This window comes from Phalacrocorax aristotelis, chromosome 1, assembly GCF_949628215.1.
Source record: "Phalacrocorax aristotelis chromosome 1, bGulAri2.1, whole genome shotgun sequence".
In the NCBI taxonomy this organism is placed as follows: Eukaryota; Metazoa; Chordata; class Aves; order Suliformes; family Phalacrocoracidae; genus Phalacrocorax; species Phalacrocorax aristotelis.
In genome coordinates this window covers 217904142-217928963 of record NC_134276.1, presented here as the reverse complement: position 1 = coordinate 217928963, position 24822 = coordinate 217904142, and the positions used below count along the sequence as shown (strand labels likewise).

The window sequence follows — 24822 nt, the reverse complement described above, 5'->3', positions numbered from 1 at the left end:
CTGTAGGGTCTGAGGAGAGGCCGTTGCTTGGCTCCTGAGAGAGCAGCTAGAAAACAAGGGAAAACGACGGGATTTCAGGACCGCAGGCAGCCCCGTTCCCCGTGAAGACTCAGCAAACGCTGCCTGGACACCCGACCCGCCCCCAGCAGCGCCGTCGCATCCCCGCCGGGCCAAAGCAGAGCAGACGGCTCCTTAAACCTTGCCTAGGACCTAGGCAGCCCCCAGCCTCAGCCACACACGCGCAGGTAACGCCAGAAGCTCGCAGCGGCTTCTCTTTTTGTCTCCTGCGTGTTCAGAGCTGGCTCGAAGGGGTCTCTGAAGGAGCGGGGAGCAGGGCCAGAGGTGGAAGAGCAGCCTGCCCGCGGGCGAGAGCTGCCAGGAGCGGGCAGCGCTGGCAGGAGGGGCTCGCCAGGACCGCTCTTGCGCGGCTACGGGTCATCCCGAGGAGACCGAGGACGTGCACGTCCCTTTCTCGAGGCTTCCCTCCCTCTCCCTGCCGCCCCGGATCTGCAGGGAAAGGTCACTGGGGCCACCACGGTTTCGGGACAGCCAGAACGTGACCTTTTTTTGGGGGCCACGTGCCCCTCGGGGAAGTGGAGTTCCCACGTTTTCCATCCTGGAGGCGCAGGGTAAAAACCACCCGGTGCATTCGAGGTGGGTTCAGGGGGGGGTCTTGGCTTCCTGGCACAGGAGCCGATTTCTAGGGACCGTTTTCTTCCCGTTTAACCCGTTACACGCTCTACCAGCTGCGTGTTTCCCAGCCAGGAGAGGCTGGGGGGTGAGGACGGCCTCGGTCCTGGACTCCTCGTGCGCCTCTGGCTCGGGGGACGCACGGTCACCACGGCGGATCAAGCCGCGGCGCAAAGACGGAGCCGCGGCGGCTGATGGCCTCCGACCCGTCCCACCCAAAGCGGTGAGGGCCAGGGAGCTGGGTAACGCAGCCGCGAGCGGGACGTACCTTCTTCAGCGCCATCACTTGCACAGCACAGAGTTCGCTGAGGCATTCTGCTATCTTCTCCAAGGGGAGCCTGGCGAGGACCAAGGCTGTCCCTGAAAGGCAAGAGTTGACGGGCTCAGGGGCAGGATGGCAGCGTAGGAGCGCGGTCGGTTCCCGGACAAGCCCTGCCCGAGACTGAAGACGGCGCTCCGCGGCTTCAACCGGCCCGTTGGTTAAACCGGGCAGAGAAAGGCTCCCGGCGGGGCGGGACGGAGGAAGGAACGCCGGCGCGCGGGGACGAGCTGAAGGCAGACGGGCACCACGAGCCGAGCCGGGCGGCCTCGCCCCTGCCCGGCAGCATCGCGAGGTCCCAGGAAACTTCTTTCAACCCGCAGATGAGGCATTTCGGGGCCGTGGCCGTGGGGTGGTTGGCCATGAGTGGCCATGCGTGGCCATGGCTGTGGGGTGGTTGGCCATGAATGGCCGTGGTTGGCCATGGGCGGCCATGGCTGTGGGGTGGTTGGCCATGAATGGCTGTGGTTGGCCATGAGTGGCCGTGGTTGGCCATGAGTGGCTGTGGTTGGCCATGAGTGGCCATGGCTGTGGGGCGGCTGGCTGGGGCGGCCGTGGGTGTTGGGTGGTTGGTCATGGGTGGCCATGGCTGTGGGGTGGTTGGCCGTGAATGGCCGTGGCTGTGGGGTGGCTGGGTGGGGTGGCCATGGGGTATTGGGTGGTTGGCCATGGGAGGCCATGGGTGTTGGGTGGTTGGCCATGAATGGCCGTGGCCATGGGGTGGGGTGGTCGTAGGCGGCCATGGCTGTGGGGTGGTTGGTCATGAATGGCTGTGGCTGTGGGGTCATGGGTGGCCGTGGGTGTTGAGCACTTGGCCATGGGTGGCCGTGGGGTGGGTGGCCATGGGTGTCCATGGGTGTGGGGTGGGTAGCCATGCATGTTGGGTGGTTGGCCATGGGTGTTGTGGCTGTGGGGTGGGTGGCCGTGGCCGTGGGGTTGCTGGCCATGGGGTGGCTGGCACTCAAGGTGCACTGCCCCATCACAGCGTCCCGCACAAAGGCAGGAGGAGCGCCCACGGCGGAGGCGCTGGCAGACCACAGGGCTGGCGCCGACCACCACACCGGCAGCGAAAGATTCTCCCCAGCTCACGTATCTGCTGCGTTGTTTTAAAGAAAGTGGAGAAAACACCTCGTGGCAGGGAGAGGAGCGGCTCAGGAGCGGGGCTAATGCTCTTGCGTCGACACGCGAGGGCAAACAAGCAAAAAAACAAGAGTTTTGTCTCTTTGGTCGCGCACCCCGACGGCGCAGCCGCAACAAGGCCTCCTTTGCACAAGCTCCAGAGCAGAGCCGTTTTTTAAGGGTTTCGGGAGCACTCGAATCCTTCGGCAGGCTCCGAGGGCCGGGCATGACCCCCGCACCCCCCCGAAACCGGCCGCGGCGGGAGGGGCACAGGAGGCCCGGCGGGAAGCGCGTGCTCTGACACCGAGCTGTGCGGGGGCAGGTGACACCGAGCTGTGCGGGGGCAGGTGACACCGAGCTGTGCTGGGGGGCAGGTGACACCGAGCTGTGCGGGGGCAGGTGACACCGAGCTGTGCGGGGGGGCAGGTGACACCGAGCTGTGCTGGGGGGGCAGGTGACACCGAGCTGTGCTGGGGCAGGTGACACCGAGCTGTGCGGGGGGGCAGGTGACACCGAGCTGTGCTGGGGGGGCAGGTGACACCGAGCTGTGCTGGGGCAGGTGACACCGAGCTGTGCTGGGGCAGGTGACACCGAGCTGTGCTGGGGGGAGGTGACACTGAGCTGTGCTGGGGCAGGTGACACCGAGCTGTGCGGGGCAGGTGACGCCAGAGGGACACAATGGCATCCCCGGGGACCAGGACACGCTGCGGGGGGGCCTGGGAGAGCCCCATGAGGTTCAGCAAGGCCAAGTGCAGGGTCCTGCCCCTGGGCCGGGGCCACCCCCGGGATCCCCATGGGACGGGGGATGGGGAGCAGCCCTGCCGAGATGGACTCGGGGGTCCTGGGCGGGGGTGAAAAGCGGGACACGAGCCGGCAACGTGCGCTCACAGCCCCAACCCCCACCCGTGCCCTGGGCTGCATCCCCAGCAGCGCGGGCAGCAGGGCGAGGGAGGGGGTCCTGCCCCTCTGCCCCTCTGCCCTGTGAAACCCCCCTGCAGCGCCGCCTCCAGCTCGGGGCTCCTCAGCACGGGACAGACACGGGGCTGCTGGAGCGGGGCCAGAGGGGGCACAGAAATGCTCCGGGGGCTGGAGCCCCCCTGCTGCGAGGCCGGGCTGGGAGAGCTGGGGTTGTGCAGCCTGGGGAAGAGAAGCTGCGGGGAGACCTTATTGCGGCCCCCCAGGGCTTAAAGGGGGGCTGTGGGAAGGGTGGGGGTGACCTCTTTAGCAAGGCCTGTTGTGACAGGACAAGGGGTGATGGTTTTAAACTACATGAGGGGAGATTTAGACTGGATATGAGGAATTTTTTACACTGAGGGTGGTGAGACACTGGCCCAGGTTGCCCAGAGAGGTGGGAGATGACCCATCCCTGGACACATCCCAGGCCAGGCTGGACGGGGCTCTGAGCGACCTGGTCTGGTTGAAGATGTCCCTGCTCACTGCAGGGGGTTGGACTAGATGGCCTCTAAAGGTCCCTTCCAAACCAAACCAGCCTAGAATTCTATGAAATGTGGACACGTGGGGCACCTCAGGGCAAACCGAGACACTCTCATCTAAGAAAAACCATGTGAAAATAGGGTTACGGCATCCGTGGTGAGTGACACCCCCCCACAAAAACTCCCCACCCCACCGACAGCTTTTCCATACGCACCTTTCAGGAGCCCCACAGCGGCCTCCGGAGAGAGCGTGAAGGAGTCGAGGGAACGGGCTATCTCCAGCAGCCCGTTAAAGTGCTGAGCCATGTGGTCCCGGCATACCGAGCAGATATTGTGGATGGCTTTGGCCGCCGCCGAGGCCAGCCGCCTGTCGCACAGACCTTTCATCAAATAACCCAGCACGGGATCTGCGGAGGAGAGCGCCGGGGTGAGGAGGGCTCCTGGGCAGCAGGCTCGCCGCCGGGCAGAGCGGTGGCGCGTCCCGCAGGAGGGACTCACCCAGGAACTGGGGGTTTCTGTCCACCACCTCGCTCATCTCTCCCACCAGCTCGATGCTGGTGTAGCGGACGGCGGTGTGCACCGTCTCGGGGAGGCGAACCACCCCCTCCAGCACCTCCACCAGGGTCGGGTTGTTCTCCCTGCGGGGGAAAAGGCAGCCAGCTTAGCCCCGAGGCGGCTCCCGGACCGTTCCCACAGAGCAGCTGGTTTTGTTGAGCCTGGTCGACTCCCGCGTCGCGCAGAATCGGCCAGGCAAACCCTGCAGCCGTGGTGCGCTGGGTAGCTGGGATGTGGGCTGGCGGGGGGCTCGGGGCTGTTGGAGCTGGGATCCAGGCGCGCAGGAGCCTCCAGCTTTACCAAACAGAGCGGAAGAAACTAAATACCTCCAGTTCGAGTGCTCGTGGCACAAGAACAAAGCTAAATAACCCTGCCGGGACTGCGCAAAGCCAGAGGAGCCTGTTCCCGGTGTGGGAGGGTGCGAGAGCGGGGCTCCAGCTGGCTCGCCCGGCGGACGGCATCGTTCTCTCTCATGGCAAGAGCGGAGCCAAGCTCGGCAGCGCCACGGGGCGAGCAAGAACCTCGTGGGAGACGCTGGTGGGGAACAGACTCCCCCGTGCTCCAGCAGCGCAAGGCCACGAGAGGCCGGCGCTCTCGGAAACAAAGCAGAAACCAAAAAACTGCTGATAAAAAGGAGCAAGAGCAGCCTTGACAGAGATAAGGGGAGCCAGCGAGCGTACAGCCAACGCGGCGACTCCCCCAGCCCCCCGGGGAAGGGAGGCCCCGCGCTCCCGGGCCGGTGAAGGCCAGCCGGGCCGTCCCACTGCGTCGGGAGGGCAGGAGGACTCACCACGCTCTCACCGCCCTGGATGTCAGCTGTCAACGCTTCCATACCACTAACTGGGGAGGAAAGGCGCTTCCAGAAAGTGATTTCGCCTTCTCTAAACATATGTGGGACAATTCACTACCTGGAGGTGGCTCTCCCCGCTCCGGCTGCGGAGGGACAACCCACCCTTATCCAATTTATCAGGGCTGAACTCAAGCATGAGGCATTAAACTCCCCAGGCAGGCAGAGAGGAGACCTGAGAAAGTCCAACTGCTTCACGCAGTCCCAAGCTCCGTCCTGGACCCGTATTCCTGGCCAGGAAGCGGAGGCCTCGATCCTTGGGCTACAGCACTGCTCCCACCAGCAAGGGGTACTGCGTTGCGGCAGCGCAGGCCACGAATGCTGAGGGCTACCTGCACTAAAGTGTGGTTTTTAAATGTTCCTGCCCGGGGAAGGATGTTTCTAGGAGAGTCCTTGGGATGTTTGCAGGTGTCTTCTGCGAAACTCGCTTGGAGGCAACCCCTGACCCCACAGCCCTTACGAGGAGGAAGGTCAACACTCACTGGTCAACGCTCTTCGCTATGGAGGCCATGATGAAGAGGACAGCTTCTGTCACTTCCCAGGGTGGATTCCCGTCCTTCAGAGTCGCATAAAGCTGCAGGAAAGAGAATCGGTCACAAAAGACGCCACAAATCGGTCATGAACCCCCACCCGAGGTCGACTCCTCCCACGCCTGAAATACCAGGCTCCCGGCACGGAGAAACCCCCACCTTCCACAGATGGCCGTGGTATTTTGGGGGCAGAGTCCCGCTCCCCAGCCAGCACCTCCCACGGTGAGACCCGCTGCTTCTCCCAGAACGGTCCCCCAGCACCTGCTTCAAGACGCGGCCGCTCCCTCGTGCCCGAGGAGACAACCCGCGTGACCTCCTCCCCACCCCTAGGGCCACCCGGGCTCGGCTACCTCCCGCGCAGCGATGGGTGCCAGCGTGCCTCGCCGCGCTCCCGCAGACCCACCTGAGCAAAACACTCCACCGATCCCACCAGGAAGATCAGGTCTTTCACCAGGTCCGAGACCCGCATCCGGAACTCCCCAAAGTCGTCCGTCTCCTCCGGGACACCCTCCTGAGGAGACGAGGGAGAGCAAAAAGGGTGGGAGCGGCTCAGAGAAAGCCGGGTTCCCGTCCACCCATGGCTAGGACAAGACGAGATCCGTCATTTCTGAGCTCCCCTCCCCAGACCAAGCTACAGAAGAGGATTTGAAGGAGAACCTTGCACAAAGAAAACACCAACGGCCCGAAGACACGCCGCGTATTCCCGCTCTGACACGCAGGGGAAGGGATGGAAATCAAGGGGGTGAGGAGCAGAGGTGGGGATGGAGGAAGGATAACGCATGCCAGACTTCGAGGAGGACGACAACAGCACTGCGGCTAGCGAGCCGTGCAAGCTTTAGCCCAACAAAAACGCCCCCGAGCAGGGGACAGTCCATCTCTCCGCAGCTCTCGAAATGGGAACCACCCGGGGGGGGGGGGGGGGGGGGGGGCAGGAGAGGGTCACCCCCCAGACCCCAGAAAGCTCTGTTAGAACAAGAACCGACTTCAGGAAAAGAGGTTTAATACGACGATTTTGATTACTCTCAGCCCTCTCTCTCTGCAGTTACTGCAGCTGCAGGACCCGCAAGAGCCCTGTAGCTACCGGGAGCCACCGGCAGCGAGGCCAGGCGCATCCCACCACCCCGCCGCCCCCAGAGGAAACCAGGCAAACGCGGCCTTACGTGGTCCGAGTCAAGCTGGCAGTGCCTGGCCAGAGCGTGCAGAAGGCGCTGGATGTAGGCTTTGAAGATGCTGTGGATGACGGCATCGTCCGTCTTGTAGAGGTGCTCCCCCAGCCTGTACCAGAAGTTGAAGGAAATTTCTACGACCTGATTAGAAAGAAAAAAAAAGAAATTCAGCGTCTCTTTATCAACAAGAACGTTTTCTTTTTCTCCGCTCTGCTGGTGCTCCCGACGGGGGAGCCTCCGCCGGGGTGCCTGCAGCGTGGGGGGGATGGAAAACCACAGCTCTCCATCGGTGCTGCTCCGTCACGCGATGGTGAAATGCGGACTGGTTCCCTCAGCTTCACCGGTCTCACTTCAGAAGGGATTTTAAAGTTAATCCGAAAACCTGCCACCGGCCCTCAGAGGTAAAGCCTCTTTCCCTGCAAAACGAACACCGAAGCACAGGAACCCGCTCTTGCTTTAAAGCCCGGGCGTCACCTCATCTCACATCAGTCAAATCCGCCAGCGAGAGATTTGCGACGCGATTCGCTCGCGCAGGAGGCGCTGGGTGCCCAGGTACGCTCCCATCCCCAGAGAGCCGCAGCGGTGGAGGGGTTTGCCCTCCCCGAGCCGATCCTCGCCGCCTGTGCACCGGCTCGGGGAGCACAGGGGCTTGGGCTGCCGATGCGAGGGGGGCAGCAGCCCCAGGCAGGGGCAAAACACCTCCACGGGAGCGGCTCAGGCTGGAAGGGGACGTTGCTCCAAAGCCAATAGCTGCTTTATAAATGTGCTTATTGCGGGAAAAATAAGGAGTGCAGATCTTTTTCAGGAGCAGCTGCAGAGCTTCAATTCCTCCTAAGCATCGCTGGCGCAGGACGAGGTCGTGCCCAAGGGAGACTGAGCTCAACAGGCCCGGGAAGGGGACTAAAAGAGGCGCCGAGTCCCGAGCCAGCCCCGCAGAGACCTGAGGAAGCACAGCTACCCCACAATTTCCACGGCAAACAAGCCCCGAAGGGTTGCGTCGCAGCAGCCCTCGTGCCATAGCTAACGCAGTTCTGGGGTCTGAGGTACTGCCAGGCTCTGAAAGCTCCTGGGAAACCCAGTCCTGGGGAGGGCACTAGCTCTCTCCATTCCCACTTTGCATCCATCGCTGCGGCGGCCGCCTTCCTCCCCCAGGGGAGGCTTAAACGCGGAGGGAGGGATGGGAGCACCCCCGGGCAAATCCCAGCTGGCACCTCCCTGCCCCCCGTGTCCCATGTAGCAGGACGAGCCCTCTGCAGAGGGACCTCCGCCCGCCGAACACGGACACAACTCAGCCAGGCATCAGCTACTGGGATTTAATTACCGGTTTTGGAAGAGAAAGTGGGGCTAAAAGGAGAGCCCGCATCTTAAAACCCACGCTCTGTGTTTAAGGGAGGAGGGGGGGGGGGGCCTTCGACTCTAAAAAGTATTTAACTGGGAGGACAAGGTCACCATGAGCCACGCTGCGATCCCCGCAGCGCTCAGCGTGAAGCGGAACGCGTGGAAAGCAAATAGCGGAGGCTTCCGGAGCCGCGCTCGCGGTCCCACGCATCCGGGGCACCGGGAAAGGGCAGCTGAGGCAGATTTCTGTGTCACGAACGCAGAGCGGGCGTTGCAAGGCCGGCGGCTCACAGGAACGGAGGCCTCCCGACCACGTGGCGATAGAAGAGGGAGGTTTTTCCACTGGCTCGACTCTGGAGGAGCGAGGTTTGGCAACAGGGGGTGAGGAGGGGGGGCGCGGGTGAACCTCACTCACCTCGTACTGCGGGTGACCTGCACATATCAGCAGCAGCTCCAGCGTCCGCAGGTCGCCCAGCCCTTGGCCTGGCGTACACACTATTTTATCTAGGAACGTCTCGCACAGCTCGGTGAAAACACGGCAGTAATTGAGCACCCTGGTGGAAAAAAAAAAAAAAAAAAACACAGGACACGAGTCAGGACGATCTCGCACGTGGGACCAGATACTCCGGCACAGGAGAGGTTTGGTCCGTGGGGGTAACGAGCCCTGGAGCCTCGTCTCAGAGCAAGAAATACCAACTTCTGCTTTAGCTTTCTGTCAGCAGTTGAGAAACACTTAAATAGGGGAACTTGGCTTTCTTCAGAAGTAGGTGAAAACGCTGGGTTTTGGTAGGCAAATCTTACGAAATTTTCATATTACCCACAGCACCAGGCGACGAGGCCGCCTGCAGCTTGAGCCCGATCCAGCAGCCGGAAGGTGCCTCGTTTCAGAAGACAAATACACAAATCTACTTTAAAAATAAACCCGGGATGTCCCACGGCCTTTGCAGGGGACAGTAAAACCACAGCTGCTCTTAAGGCAGAAACAATTTAGCACCTGGGGTGAACGACAAGCTTTACCCTGCTTTAAGGTTGCCGAACCCGAGAGGGCAGCGACCATCCCGGAGCCGCAGCACGGTGTGACGGAGCAAGCACGGCGTCGGCCCGAGGACGGCTCCTCGCCGAGGAAACGACCTCAAATCAGGGATTTTGGAGGGTGGGGGGCGAGGTACAAGATAAGCCATTAAGTCCTGGGCTTTGATTTTCACGCTCCTGTTCTGGAGAGGTTTAGGAAATCCTAAAGCAGCACGCGTCAGATGTGCTGCAAACACGCCCTAAAGCCTGTCTTAAAGTCAGAGGCGACTCCCCCCCAGCCTGAGATTGTTGGTTTTTTAAGCCCAAAAGGCTTCACCCTTCACGCAAGCCGGCCGCTCCGCGGCGTATCGCCAGCAGCAGACCGAACAGGGCGAGACGCCGCCCGCGCTGTATATACAGTACCTGGAAGCGTTTAGGGGACGCTACCTTCTCCTGACGGAGGCTGGAGAACAGGCGCTACTAATTATTCCATGCCCCAGCCGTTCCCGAAGGTGGAAGCTTTCAGATTTTTCAGAGAGTCACGGAGGTGCTGTTGCGGAGTCACCCTCACCCAGCAGAGGGGTTGTTGTAACACACTTTTACGGGCCTGACAACCGAAGGCTAATTCTGTTAGTGTTAAATGGAAGGATAAACAGGAACAGATGCCGCTATAATTCTCGATTTCGAGAGGGCTGACTTTGAGGAGGAGCTACTCATTTCGCCTGTGGCCGTCTCAGCGCGGCGGAGGCGCGGGATTTCCTCAAGTCGAAGGCACACGCCTTATCTGGGCTTTGCACCCCAAGCTGAAACGAGGGGAGGAGGATGCTCCTTGAGTTCTTGAGCCTAAATCATCCGAAAAGGCTCAGCAGCGAGGCACGCGCCTCCAGGCAGCTGAAGGGCCGTCGGGGAGGAGGACTGAGAAGCAGGCAGCTGGATTCCAGAAGGCGAGATGAGCGGGGATCAAGCGAGAACTGTTGGGAGCCGAACCGGCGTCAGACCCTGCCGAGGACAGTCGCAGAAATGGCGCGGGATTTTCCAGCTGTAACAAAGAGCCGGCGGAACCGCCAGCACGGGGAAAGAGCTGCGGCACAGCTAAAACTATGTGAATGTGCATCAGTTTTCACTGCTGTGCCCGAACAGGAGCGGCGAAGGCCGGCGGAGGCTACTGAGACACGAGGATCTGCTCGCTTGCGGGTGGAAGGAGAGGGGACTGGCTGGCTGCCATCCCGCGAGTCAAAAATCTGGCACCCAGCGACTGTCCTACAGCTTCACCGCTGGTTTTGCTGTTTCCGTCGATGGCAACACCGTGCGGAGCCACAGAGCGCGCTCGTATTTGGCCACAGGGACAGAGGGTCTGGTAAATACGGGGCAGCTCATGCGCCCTCAGGGGCACAGGCAAGTCCCTACCTAATTATCCAAATACGTGGGAGTGGGAGGGAAAGAGGCTAAACACAACAAGGGTTGAGCAAAGACTGATTGGACCCACCTTATCCTTATCAGCAATGTTTTAAAAGGGGAGAAACGGAGCAGATCAGGAGATCACGGCGTCACAGAGAAGCTGGTTAAACTGGGTAAGGCCCAGCTGAGGGAAGGGTTGAGCAGTTGGGTAATGGGGTGCTCAGCAGGCTGCGCTGAAGGGGGAGCACCCGTTTGTGCTAGGGAGGTTCCAGACCAACCTCACGACCGATCTCATCCCCATCCATCGGCGCCAGCCACGTAACGAAGAGCGAGCGCTACCGGCGTTCACCGGGGCCAGCAGTGCCCGGGTGGCCAAGGAGGCCACCAGCCCCCGGGCTTGTGTCAGCACTGCTGTGGCCAGCAGGAGCCGGGCAGGGATGGGGCCCCTGTGCTCGGCGCTGGGGAGGCCCCACCTCGAATGCTGGGCTCAGGTTTGGGCCCCTCGGGACAAGAAGGGCCTTGAGGGGCTGGAGCGTGTCCAGAGAAGGGCAGCGGGGCTGGGGCAGGGTCTGGAGCACAAGTGTGCTGGGGGGCGGCTGAGGGAGCTGGGGGGGTTTAGGCTGGAGAAGAGGGGGCTGAGGGGAGCCCTTCTCGCTCTCTGCAGCTGCCTGAGAGGGGCTGGAGTGAGGGGGGGGTCGGTCTCTGCTCCCAAGTCACCAGTGATGGGACGAGAGGAAACGGCCTCAAGCTGCGTCAGGGGAGGTTTAGGTTGGAGATGAGGGAAAATGTCTTCCCTGCCAGAGCGGTCAGGGATTGGCACAGGCTGCCCAGAGAGGTGGGGGAGTCACTGTCCCTGGGGGGGTTCAAACACCGTGCAGACGTGGCACTTGGGAACACGGTTTAGGAGGCCTGGGGGTGTTGGGCTGGTGGTTGGACTTGGTGATCCCAGAGGTCTTTTCCAACATTAACGATTCTGTGATAAAGCCAGGATACAATATCTGTGCAGAAGAATGAAAACCACCTGAAATTGAGCAGGAAAAGTTGTCCAGTTCTGACCACCCGCCGATGGACTCATCGGTCCCAGGATGACCGAACCACCGACAGCGCGAGGCCACGAGCAAGGCGAGAGGTGCCAGGCAGGGCGCTGCCCGCACGCGGGGAAGCCACGACGCCGACACGCAGGAGCGAGATCCCTCCCGGAGCAGCACGTACCCCTCAGGTGTGCTCAAGGAAGCTAGATTCGGAACAGGGGGCACTGAAGATCTCCCAGGGAACAGAAAGGCATCTGGCAGGATGGAAAGAGCTGGGCCTGTTTACGCAAACTCGAGGCTGGCTGCTTCCTACCTACACGTGCACCCGGAATAAGCACCGGCTGGGGAGCCGTTCGAGTTCAGCCAACGCTGGCAAAAGAGGATAGGCACGAACGGGCCTGGAATCGGCTGAGGCCGGAGGTCAGGGGGCTTCCACTCAGAGCAGCACCACTTCACAGCAGCCAGCGTGCGCGAAGCGCTGGTTTCAGCCTGCTCCATCAAGGCACGAAGGCTACGCTATCTTTAAGCCGAGAACGAGGGGCTGATGAGCCAGCCAGCGCATCCAGTCCTCTTTCCACGGAGGAACGGCCGCGCCAAGTAGGCATGTTTGCAGAGAGGAGGCAGTAGGAGCAACGGGGTCACTTCTAAACTCTGTTTTAAGGCTGGCAGCGCATCAGCTGCACCTCAGGATTCCTCCCTCGAGCTTTGCCCGCTGCACGGAAGACCAAGCATCCCAGCGAGCCGAGCCTAGGGGTAGCCTAACTCTACCAAAGCCTGAGCCCGGAGCACAAATCGGTGCACCGAGGGCGAGGGAGTCATTCCTTCCCTTGCCTTTGTTCAACAAACGCTTACTTGCGTAAGAGACTTGAGAGTGTCGCACGCAACCTCCACGGGTTCCAAAAACAACCGCGGGCAGACACGGCGACGGTTAACGACCGTACCTCGCCCTCCTTCCCAGGCACAGCCACGGCTGTAGTTCACTTACTTGTCCAGGTCCTCGCGTGCTACAGCCATGTGGTAGGCACTCTCGAGTGTGAGGACGCCCTGGAAAAGCTGCAAGGCCAGGGGAAGGTTTGTCTCCACGTTCTCGATGGCGTAGAGGGCTGAGCACACGCAATCCGAAGCAGCTTCGTGGAGGTTCGACGACGTCTTGTCTTGTTGCTGCAAGAAATAAGCGGGAGAGGCCCGTGATTATCTATGAAATGAGATGGTAACGGAAAAACTAGACTTTTGTTGGTGCTGAAATACTTTGTAGGGTTTCTCCGTAGCCACAGCTCCCCACAAGCCGCTCCTGCCAGCCCTGCAAAGCCCGTGCTGCTTTACCACCCCGAACACTTGAGGTCAAAACCGACCCTCCCGCGAGGAACCCCGCTCGAGTCTCCCTTGGGAAGGAAGGAAAAACGCCAACCGAAATCCGCGGCGGTGCGGAAGGAACCAGAACGTCGCGCCGCTCCGTGCCCTGGCGGGTCACGGAATCACGGAGCGTCTCTCGTCGGAAGGGCCCCGTGGGGATCACCGAGTCCTCGGCGAGGATGGAGACGGGGTTTCTCACAAGCGCCTTTCGGAATATTTATCACTGCGAGGGTCCGGGGGCGAACGAGCGGGTTTCAGGCCCCGGACGTTCGTAGGGATTGTGCAAGGGTGATTTAATGGGTGCTTTAACAGCTCTCGCGGAGACGTGAGCTATGAAGGAGGGCAGCAAGACTGGCGTGCTGAGGAGGAGGAGAGAGGAGACGAAGGAGCAGTAACTCCGCGTCCGTCCCTTCACATGAGGTGGCGTTTGGAAAACAGCTCACGGTCCCGCGCGAAGGGGGACGGAGGGAGGAAGGAAAACGCCTGATTTAAACGCGACATTAACACGACAAAAAGCCCCGTGAGCCGAACGCCCTGTCCTTGAGGAGACGGGTTTCTGCCGCGGCACCGCTCGGGAGCTGGCTGTCGGCACGAGCATCGTCTGTTCCTTCCCCCACTGACCGGGATCTCACCCGCCTTTGCCGTTAACTGAGCCGGCACCGCGGAACAGAGGCAAACGAGGGGTCCTGTTTAACGACGGGAGGAGGAACAGACAATTCCTGCGCTGGGGCACGGGTCTGGCCGGTGCCACAGCAGGAAGCTCTGTCCTCCGGGGGTTCCTCCTCCTCCTCGCTCAGTTTGTCGCCCTCCCTGTCGCAGCGATGCGGGATTCTCCTAACCTCCCTGCCTCACCGGCCCCTGCAGCGCTCCTGATTCCAGTTAGGAGCAGGAAAAAAAAGCCCAAATGCCTTCAGTAGTTAATTTTCCAAGGTGAAAATGTCAGAAAAGGGATAAAATACCGTTTTACTGAAAAGCTGGGAAGAAAACAAACCAAACCACTCAAAAAATGCTCATTTTGGTATTAAGCGAATGCAGTTTCTTGAACAACAGACAACTTTGAAAGCCCAAACTGATCAACACTTAGACCCGTGACGACGGCACGCTTACTTCAGCGACGCGCTGAGCGAACGTATTTTGTTGAGAGCCCCGTAAAACAATCTGGCTCGGAGCAAGGCCCAAGCGCGACGCCTTTCACACCAAAACCCCCTCTCATTTAAAGTCCAAATACGCTCAGAAGCACGCCTGGCACCTGCTCTGGCAGCAGCGGCAAACCCACGGTAAGGGCTAGAAAGGGCCTTTCCTCAGATGTTAAACCTATTCTGTTCTGGATGTTTTGCAGCCGTCGTAGACGAATGGCACCTGGCTCCTGCTCCAGCTAGACAAGGTGTCTGCCTAACCTAGGCTCCAAAACCGATGATTAGTATGGTAGGAAGAAGGAGAACAGATATAAATAGAAGATTAAACAGCCTTTGAGCTTGTTTCTTGCTGTACTGCCTGCAGGCGAGCGTACTAATGAGCCCACGGAGGCGAAGCCCCTGCAACAGCCCTGCCCCGGCCCGACGCGCGGCAGGGAGCGGCGGCTCCGCTCCCCCCCCGCCGCCGTCGCTCCGGCCGGCTCCGCGGGGAAAGCCGCGGTGTCCGAGGGGAGCAGCAGCGCTCTCGCGGGGCAGCCGCACCAGCGGGCCGGGAAGGGCTTCGGTAAAACCAGGCAAGGGCATCCAGAGGTTTTGGAGGCTTTCAGGCTTACATGAGAAGAGGGAAGGGTGCTCACCTCGGAACGCATATTCTCTGGGCCAAAAGAGAAGGTGGGCAGGAAAGAACAATCCTGAAGGAGCTGCAGGGGCACCTTCCCCCCCCCACAAACAGCCAAACGGCACCCCACACCGCACAGCATCCTCCTAGAGATGCTGGCGCTCATGGCTTAGGCAGGTGTACTCTTCTCTGGGAAAAAACTGGCTGGATCCATGGGCCGAGGCCAGTTGTGTGAGGTTTAACAAGGCCCAGTGCCGGGTCCTGCCCTTGGGTCACACCAACCCCAGGCAGCGCCCCAGGCCTGGGGCAGAGGGGCTGGGAAGTGCCCGGCGGAGAAGGCCCTGGGGGTGCTGGCTGACAGCCGGCTGGGCATGAGCCAGCAGTGCCCGGGTGGCCAAGGAGGCCACCAGCCCCCAGGCTTGTGTCAGCCCTGGTGTGGCCAGCAGGAGCCGGGCAGGGATGGGGCCCCTGTGCTCGGCCCTGGGGAGGCCCCACCTCGAATGCTGAGCTCAGGTTTGGGCCCCTCGGGACAAGAAGGCCCTGGAGGGGCTGGAGCGTGTCCAGAGAAGGGCAGCGGGGCTGGGGCAGGGTCTGGAGCACAAGTGTGCTGGGGGGCGGCTGAGGGGGCTGGGGGGGTTTAGCCTGGAGAAGAGGGGGCTGAGGGGAGCCCTTCTCGCTCTCTGCAGCTGCCTGAGAGGGGCTGGAGTGAGGGGGGGGCTGGTCTCTGCTCCCAAGTCACCAGCGATGGGAAGAGAGGAAACGGCCTCAAGCTGCGCCAGGGGAGGTTTAGGTTGGAGATGAGGGAAAATGCCTTCCCTGCCAGAGGGGTCAGGCCCTGGCACAGGCTGCCCAGAGAGGTGGGGGAGTCACCGTCCCTGGGGGGGTTCAAACACTGTGCAGACGTGGCACTTGGGGACACGGTTTAGGAGGCCTGAGGGTGTTGGGTTGGCGGTTGGACTTGGTGATCCCAGAGGTCTTTTCCAACATTAACGATTCTGTGAAACACACACACTTTTTTCTTTACATCTGAAATCTCTGCCAATACTTTCTGTCCCTCAGCCTTGTCCTCGCATCACAAATCCTGAACTAAGGGCCAAGCACACAGGGAGAGGAAACCCTGAAGCGTACTTCTGGTTTCGCCCTTGAGAGCCGACATTAGGCGTTACTTATGTGCCACCTTCTAAGCTTCCCAGGGCTAACGGGAGGCAGGGAAGAGGCGTGGGGACTCGCAGCGGCGGCCAGAAGGGGACTCTTGCGGTGTGCTGCTGCTCCCCAACTGCCCTCCAAGGTGGACAACCGGTACAGGAGGAAGATTGTCACTTCAGGCAGCACAGCGCTGCCAGTGTGCCGAGGGCTTGCTCTTCCCTGCCTGCTAGCAGAGAGGGACAGCACGCTGTAAGGAGCTGGTCAAGGCAAAGAGCAAAGGGTTCCTGCTTGGGATGGGAAGGATGAAACTCACCTTCCCCACGTGGAAAAGCAGCGTCGCTTCAGACGCTCTCAGATTTAAGTGACACCATCGCGGTACCCACGGCCCCCCACCTCATTCCCAAGAGAAATACTCACCAGCACCTCGAAGAGCAGCGACAGCAACTTGCTGTTGGCCATGAAGGTGCTGTCCAGGACACCCAGGTTGAACCAGCTCCCCAAGCACCGGAAGATTTTGATGAGCATCTTCTCATCATTGCCCGCTTTCTCCACGCACGTCATCTACGGCAGGACAAGGAAGAACTGCTTAGAACCGACTCCAACATGTCATTTCACAAGCAAAATAGGAAGTAACTGTTGGAAAACCATCCTGGAGTTCTCTGCAATCAGCATCAAGAGCCCCCCAATGAATCTTAGCATGAAAGAGGGGGCCCGGGGCAGCCGGCAGCGACCCCTCCGAAGGCAGGCACAACGCCCAGCGACCAAGCGGCAGCGCTGTACCATCGCGGGGGCGGCACTCGCACCAGGAGACACCCGAGGGCGCCCACCCCAGCAGAGAGGACTTCGCTACCTAGGGTGGCCGTGGCCCCGCGCCGGTTTGGTATTCAGGGACGTGACCGTTCCACAATCATCCTCTCAAGAGCTGGTGGGCTCTGAGCATCCTCTGCAGGTCCACACGGAGCACACGCATGGAAGCAGACTGCTTCCAACATCCCCACCCCCCAGGAAAGTAGCCCTGGGCTTGGTGAGATGTAGGGCAGAGGCAAAAACCTCTCGGTCGCCTTCAGCTGCTGTTACAGAAGCGAGAAAAGCAGTTTGAGCGTTTTCATTCATTCCCAGCCCACCAGTTTTCTGTGGAATCCTGCCTCAGACTGGTGGAGCGCAGACGTGAACAAGCTCCGTAGGTGATAAATCCCTAAAGTCACTCAAATCTCCATTTAATATTCCTCATCCAAAACAAGTACTACCAAAGAGAAGATAAAATAACCACTACCATAGAAAAGGTATCACTGGGTAAAACCCGGCTGGTGGCCGAGCCCAGAGAGTTGGGGTGATCGGAGCTAATTCCAGCTGGCGGCCGGTCACGAGCAGGGCTCCCCAGGGCTCAGTGTTGGGGCCAGCCTTGTTTAATGTCTTTATCCATGATCTGGGTGAGGGGATCGAGTGCGCCCTCGGTGAGTTTGCAGGTGACACCAAGCTGGGCAGGAGCGTCGATCTGCTGGAGGGCAGGAAGGCTCTGCAGAGGGACCTGGGCAGGCTGGATCCATGGGCCGAGGCCAGTTGTGTGAGGTTTAACAAGGCCCAGTGCCGGGTCCTGCCCTTGGGTCACACCAACCCCAGGCAACGCTCCAGGCCTGGGGCAGAGGGGCTGGGAAGTGCCCGGCGGAGAAGGCCCTGGGGGTGCTGGCTGACAGCCGGCTGGGCATGAGCCAGCAGTGCCCAGGTGGCCAAGGAGGCCACCAGCCCCCGGGCTTGTGTCAGCCCTGGTGTGGCCAGCAGGGGCCGGGCAGGGATGGGGCCCCTGTGCTCGGCCCTGGGGAGGCCCCACCTCGAGTGCTGGGCTCAGGTTTGGGCCCCTCGGGACAGGGAGGGCCTTGAGGGGCTGGAGCGTGTCCAGAGAAGGGCAGCGGGGCTGGGGCAGGGTCTGGAGCACAAGTGTGCTGGGGGGCGGCTGAGGGGGCTGGGGGGGTTTAGCCTGGAGAAGAGGGGGCTGAGGGGAGCCCTTCTCGCTCTCTGCAGCTGCCTGAGAGGGGCTGGAATGAGTGGGGGGTTGGTCTCTGCTCCCAAGTCACCAGCGATGGGAAGAGAGGAAACGGCCCCAAGCTGCGTCAGGGGAGGTTTAGGTTGGAGATGAGGGAAAATGTCTTCCCTGCCAGAGGGGTCAGGCCCTGGCACAGGCTGCCCAGAGAGGTGGGGGAGTCACCGTCCCTGGGGGGGTTCAAACACCGTGCAGACGTGGCACTTGGGGCCATGGTTTAGGAGGCCTGGGGGTGTTGGGCTGCCGGTTGGACTTGATGGTCCCAGAGGTCTTTTCCAACATTAACAATTCTATGAGTCCAAGATCGGTCCTAGGGGTCAGACCTACCCCAAAGGCCAACCTGCGTCAGCCCGAACACACCATTGCAGTGTCAGAGATGGGATGTGGGTCTGGCAGCAGCCAGCCGTCATTTCCAGCGATGGGCAACACTTCTGCTGCACAACAGCACCTAACAGCGACCCTTACCAAAACCCAACACCAAGGGAAAGCCTGGCCTTGCCAGGCTGGGGGAAAGGAAGAACAGGTGGACAGGCAGGACCTGGAGAAGGATCCCCAGAAGGGAGCCGAGACTGGCCAAGCAATCCTGCACATGAGAGCTTCCAGAGATCCTCGCTCCTCCCTTTACACTCCAGTCCTGGAGGTGGAATATCATATTTCATCACAGTTCCTGCACAATGTTTTAAAACCCCGTTTTATAACTCAGGAAAGAGAATTTAGCATTTAAAACCTACACAGAATATTTAATTTTGCTCTTCAGGCAGGTGGTTGAAATGCCCCTGCTGGGATTTGCCACCAAAGCTCCAGGCAGATGCGGAGGAAGTCAGAAAAGAAAGTCTTACGACAGGGCTACGACCCTCGGCGATCCAACAGCGGTGCCTCGCATCGCCCCCGGTAAGGCTGCGAGCAGCCGGAGCGAGGTGACATCGCCTGCCTCACCGATGTGACAGCCGGGCTCCTCCGAGACGTCCGCCGAAGAGAGCCGAGGGCTGGAGGCAGCTCGGAGGGACGGCACGGCACCGCGCCGGGACTCGAGGAAGGTGAGAGGAGTTTCAGAGTTGAGTGAGGATGCGTTCAAAGACAACTAAGGCTATGGAAGAAGTGGAGCTGGGCTCCCCTAATGGCTGTGGCGGTAACGGCATGGACCTCTGCTGCGCTAAACGCAGCTTAAGCGGGGAAGGGAGCCTTCTCAAGCATGACCTAAGTTGGTGTTGAGCAGAGGACACAGCTCAACTCTGTGTCCTGACACATAGGATGAGAGGAAACAGCCTCAAGCTGCGCCAGGGGAGGGTTAGACTGGAAATTAGGAAAAATTCCTTCACCAAAAGGGTTGCAAAGCCCTGGCACAGGCTGCCCGGAGAGGTGGGGGAGTCACCAGCCCTGGGGGTGTTTCAAAGCTGTGCAGACGTGGCGCTGAGGGACATGGTTTAGGGTGGGCTTGGCAGGGCCGGGTTAACGGTTGGACTCGATGACCTGAAAGGTCTTTTCCAACCTAAATGACTCTATGATCCTTGATCATCACGATGCCCCTTCCTTCAGAGTTCCTGGAGTAACTCTGGAAAACGAAGCCTCCTTCCCAGGCCCCTGTGGGAAGAGCCAAAGCCAGACACTGCACAAACGTGAAACACCCACCAGAAGCACCTGCCGCGCTCGTATCTCTATTCCAGATACTCTCTGTGACTTTCTTAACCCCAGGCCCACAAAGAGCAGCGTGGAAACAGAACGGGGACCTTCTGCAAAGGTTTCAGGCCAGGTGCACACTTAAACTGAGCTCTCCTGACCTCTGCTCCATCCTCTTCTCCAGATGAAAGGAAGGAAAAGTGCTGGGGGTTGAGTTGGTGTTGGGTCCCGTGGGAGAAGGGGATCCAGGGAGGGAAGGGGCATCGCAGGGGGACTGCAGGTAACGTCTGAGAGGCGGGAGGGGTAAATGAAATGGCAGGTTACACGAGTCTGGAGGAAGAAACGAGGCTTCTCTGGGCACCGAATCAAACCCCAAGGAGGGCATCGCCCTTCCCTCCGGCTCCTGAGAGCAAGGCCAGAGCCCTCCCCGCCCATTTCTGTGCAGCACGGCACTGGGGACGTGCAAAGATGCTGCATGCTAGAGCTAGGAAAGACGTGAAGAAGTATTCATTGAGGAAGAGAACGAGGTCCTGTGTAAAACTACAGCCCTGCAGATTCGCTCATCCATGAGAAGGAAACCTAAACGCCAGCCTAACGGCGGAGTGTAGGCACGTATCAGGGGGAGACTGAAATTCTGTCATTCGGAGAAGTGGCATTAAAAAAGCACAGCAAAACGTGGGTCATTTCACATGGATGAAGATCCTATGGTTCATTCCACCTTCAGCAGCTACAATTCCATTAAGAAAGGAATACTGACCAGCAGGCTAGCAGGGCAAGAGGGAGGCGGCTGGCAGGGGGACGGGGAGACCACAGACCCCACGGAGGAAAGACGGGGCCGCAGAGCAGCCGACTGCTGCCGAGACACCGCGATTGAAGGCACCCAACCTCGGCTCCGTCTGCAGCACGGCGACGTCAACCGGCTGCTCGGAGGAACGAGCGGCTCGATACGCGCTGCCGAGGGTACGTCCGCTCTCCTTCCTTAGATAAGCACTGTGAAATGGCAGACGTTTACGGGGCGCTCTAGAGGCTACGGCACGTGCTCCGTTTGAAGCCTGCGCCAGGGATCAGGTCGGCTGCTCGTTTCTTGAGCTCCGACAACGCTGAAGAACATGAGATGTCTCTCTGGAAAGGAAGCAGCCAGCAAGGAGCGAAGCAATTCACCTCAACCCTTGTTCGCTGCTCCCCAAACCTGCCCTGCCCACAACGGTCTTGTTTTTGGAGAGCACCAACGCTCCCTGGATGAGAAAACCTTTGAAGAAGAACCAGGAGATCCAGCTACAGCGTCCCCGTTGGGCCAACACTACACCTGACCTGCAGCTAAACGTGGAACCTCAGCTTATCACACGATGGTCAGAAATTAGGCACGTACTTACGTTTGCAAGGGGCAGGAGAAGAGAGGGAAAGCGCAGTTCTAAGCACCTGAATGACCTTCTAACACGTACAGAGAGAGATGTGTGGGTCTAGAGACGACCTAAAGACCTTCATACACCGCCCCCCCCATAACGGGATGAAGTAACTCCTTGCTTAACCATCAGGTAACCCCAAACCACCGCAGCCAGCGCAGGACTCCAGCCCAAGCCAGCTACGGAGCCGACAAACCGGGGGACCAAAGACCTTCCCCTGAACTCAAGAGTTCCCAGTGGCAGGAGACACACAGCGCTCTGCACCACCAGCTAGGGACAAGGCAGGCCCCCCACGGAGGGTCCAGCTGGGAGGACGACGAAGTTAAGTTGACATAACTAGCTCCGTTTTTCAACCCAGTGCTGACAACAGGAACCCGACAGTGGTTTTGATCAGTTTGTTTCACACCGACCGGCTCTTTCATCACATCCAACCTGGAATAATCCGGATCAGCGATGTGGAGGGGGAGAAGAAGCTGCATGAACTCCTTCAGCAGTTGACCGGGGCTCGGTCGCTGCTCGGTCTCCTTACCAGCAGAGAGATGACCGTGCTGGAATAGTACGCCAGATCTTCTATGATTTCGGTGCGGCGGTTGGCTCCGATGCGCAAGGACCGGCTGTGAACCTCTTCTGGCAGCACCGTGAGGATCTCCAGCAGAAAGGGCAGCGATGTAACATCGTTGCTGTACCTGAAACGACGGGGAGGAAGGAGAGCGCACGAAGGCAGGTGAGAGCCAAGCGCGCGCAGAAAACCTAAATACCGGCACGGAGGTTCACAGCACAGCGAGAGACGGAGGGGTGTTTCGAAGAGATGCAGCACAAGCGTTGCTGCAAACACCCTCCGGTGTCCAGCTGTGAGGGCAGAGCCCTGTCGAGAGGAGTCTCTGTCAGTAGTTTAGCTCAAGGTTTTGGCAAAAGCTTCCCCAGCCCACGAGCACATCAAGTTCCCTCCCGCTGCAGAAACACCACGGGACCACGGCAAAGTGCCCGAGCAAGACCTCAGCACGTGGCATCCCCCGTCGGCAAACACAGGAGAGCAGGAAGCGCTGCCACACAGAAATTGGGCATCACTGCGCCGGCCGAGCGAGTGCCTCGGGACACCCGACAGCAGCAGCGACCGGCTCGGCCTCCCCGTTCAACCCCGCGCTGCGGCTAAAGCTGGGAGGGGATGGGGGATCATCACGTAACAAAAGCTGGGATGAAGCAAGTCGCTGAGGCTCAGAGAGCCGCGGCCACGGCCGCTCCGTGACACAGGGGCACGGGCAGGCCCACCTCTCCCTCCAGCGCGTCTCCCAAAACACGTTAAATTATTAATTGAGAAAGAACTTCCCTATGGTCAGGCCGTGCGCCGCCGCGCGCCTCTCCGGACCGCGCAGGCCCACCCACTCAACATTTACTCAAGGAACAGCTCAAAGTTTAACGACTTAAACAATTACTTACTTTTCAACCAGTGTTTGTACACAGCCTTTCCAAGAAGCCATTTGCAGGGCAAGGTCTGCTATTGCTAAAGCAAGCTGAAAGGGCAAGGGGGGAGGAAAAACCAGAGTTAAGTGTGGTGACTGATGAAATCTGCCCGAGAGCACAGGAGGAAGGGTGCTGCGACCGTCAGCCCCGAGCTCGGCAGGGCTGGCAGGTAACCCCGAGCCTGCAGAGGCGGGATATTAATTCGCGATGTCCCCGTTGCGTGCGCAACCCCTGTGGCTAACCACGGACCGCCCACCGCCCCCGACGGGGCGATGCTCTCCGCTGGGCTGTGTAGGGGCTGAACAGGCAGCCTCGCCTTGGTCCGCGCAGCGCCTGCGTCGCAGGGCCGCGTCGATGGGGCGGAGGGACGGCGGGAACGCCGTACAGAGAGCAAAGGGATTCCCCAGAACGTGCCGGCGCCTTGGAGGAGTCACCCAGGGCGCTGCTGGGCAGATCAACGCTTTGCCTCCGTTGCAGAGCACAGGGAAAAACCCAGGTTCCCCTCTCCAAACAGCAAACAACAGGATAAAACATTTAACTAAGGGAGTATAATGAAGGAGGGGAAACAATCCTGTACTGGGAGGCACGACCGGGCTGGCTGCAGGCGTCGCGCTTCTCTGTTCTCCGTGCTGGAGGAAAAGCAACCAAGGGAGATGAAGGGCTTTGGCTCGGAAAAAGTCAGAAGTGACAAAAGCTGGAGCTGGCCACCGTCGGAGAGACCCGCAGGCAAGCGTTTCCCGTAAGGAACGGCTCTAGCAGGGCTGTGCCACAAGCCTGGCTGCCGGTCTGCTCTCGACGGCAAGTTAGGACTGACTGGTCCAGGCTTTACCGCTGCGGGCGGCCTCAGACCTCCCTCCCTCCCAGACGTTTCTAGAGCGGCTCCTTCCACCCCTCTGCTCAGCACCTACCTGGGTTACGATGACCGGTGACAGGTCTTTCAAGTTCTGGATGTGGGACAGCAGAGAGTCCCGTAACGAGGCATGGGAGTCCGTGGGGAGTTCGTAGAAGGAAGTCTGGATCTTCATCTTCATGGTCTGCGCCGCGAAGTAGCACGACTCCACATCCTGATGGATCTGCAGCAGCTGGTCCGAGATCTCCCAGGCGTGGACCTGGCGGCAAAGCACGGCATCGTCAGCGGGCAGGCGGGGGGACGGGCAGCAAAGCGAGCAGGTACCCGCAGCCCTAAGGTGGGCTTAAGAGAAAGCCCAAATTCCCCCAGATGAAAACGCACTGTCTCCCATCAATATACCCCCGAAATTTTCACCAGGAGACTTCACGCGACGTCGCTGCCGCAGCTCGGGCCGCGGGGGCTGGCTAACGAAGGTGCCGGCGCGGCACCACCCGCCCGATGAGTTGACGGAGCACATCAGCTTCCAGCACACACCCAGCCGAGACGACGCTCACCGCCTCAGTTACCACAGTCCCTCCGGGAGAGCAGCTCAGAGAGCGGGTCTGATGCCCACCCTCGCAGCAAAGAGCAACAAAAGAGGTTTTCTGGGGCTAAGGTGGATCATTTTTGTGCCTCTTACAGAGCTATAAAACCGGAGGGTGCCCAGCAAGGGACAAATGGGAAAAGGACTGGATAAAGCTCCCCCCAGATCAAAATAACAATATATAATCGCAAGATTGAAGTCGACGGCCTGTCTAAGAGCACACAGCGGGACGGGTGACTCCGCAGCAGACCGTGGATGCGCCGAAGAGCTTGGAGGAGGGCCAGCAAGGAGGGAAATTTCTTCCAAATCTTTGAAAGGTCGTAGCGGACGGGAGAGGCACCCAAGGACTTCTTTGTGGGAGATGGAAGATGGTTCCAGGCAACATTACAGACAGACAAACATCACACTCCAAAAGGAGGGGTTCCCTAAAGGCCTCCTGTTAACCGCCAGCGAGGCGGGACCCCACAACCACCACAGAGGGGGACTTCACATATATATGTAAAGTCAATCCAGGTCCAACAGCACAGCGAAGGGAAGAGTTAATTAAATACGTTACAATCACCTGTTATACAAAGGATTCCGTTTGTTTGCCTTTTAAAAACCACCGTATAAGCAAAAATCCTAGCGGCGATACCGGCCACTGCTAGAGGTGGACGTTAACGTTCTTCGTGCACCTGAAGCTGCCGCGTGAACAGAAATCCCAGGAAAAAAAGCCATTCCCTTAAGCCCACCTGGAGGAAACATCCACATGGAAAAGCAGATCCAGGCTGTCGCCTTCCCTAGTCCTTCACAGTCACAAACTGCTCCTCCTAAGCTCACGGCTGGGTGTTGCGCTTTGGGATGCCCCCAGTTCCCTGCAAGGGAAGCGTTGCACGGGGCTGCCCGGTGCAGCAGGGCTCGGCGATTCGGCCGAGCAGCGACAGCAGCCGATACCCTGCTATGGAAATAAAGGGGGTTTTTTATACTGAAAATGCAGTTCGGGTTCACGAGGCCGCACGTTATGTGGGCTACCTGCGTGAACGCCTCTGGAAATGAAAGGAGAGCTCGGTCAGACATCCCCGGTGCATCAGGGCTGACAGAAAAACCACAGCCTGCTCTTGGGTATTTTGATTCCCCCCCACACAAATTTCAAGCACCCTCCGCACAAGGGCACGTCGGCATTATTTTACCAAATTACACACC

General features: G+C 59.8%; 1 protein-coding gene across 1 annotated transcript; it reads right to left on the bottom strand.

Annotated features, from left to right (window-relative positions):
• Positions 1–435: 435 nt before the first annotated feature.
• On the bottom strand, positions 436–24696 carry TNPO3 (transportin 3). Its single transcript, XM_075092658.1, has 14 exons — positions 24652–24696; positions 23116–23316; positions 22184–22257; positions 21276–21432; positions 16106–16249; positions 12423–12598; positions 8413–8551; positions 6654–6800; positions 5897–6004; positions 5446–5537; positions 4060–4199; positions 3777–3968; positions 959–1050; positions 436–507 (listed from the first exon to the last, which is right to left on the bottom strand). Exons 1-14 carry the CDS (start codon positions 24694–24696, stop codon positions 436–438), a joined length of 1779 nt encoding a protein of 592 aa, XP_074948759.1.
• Positions 24697–24822: the final 126 nt, after the last annotated feature.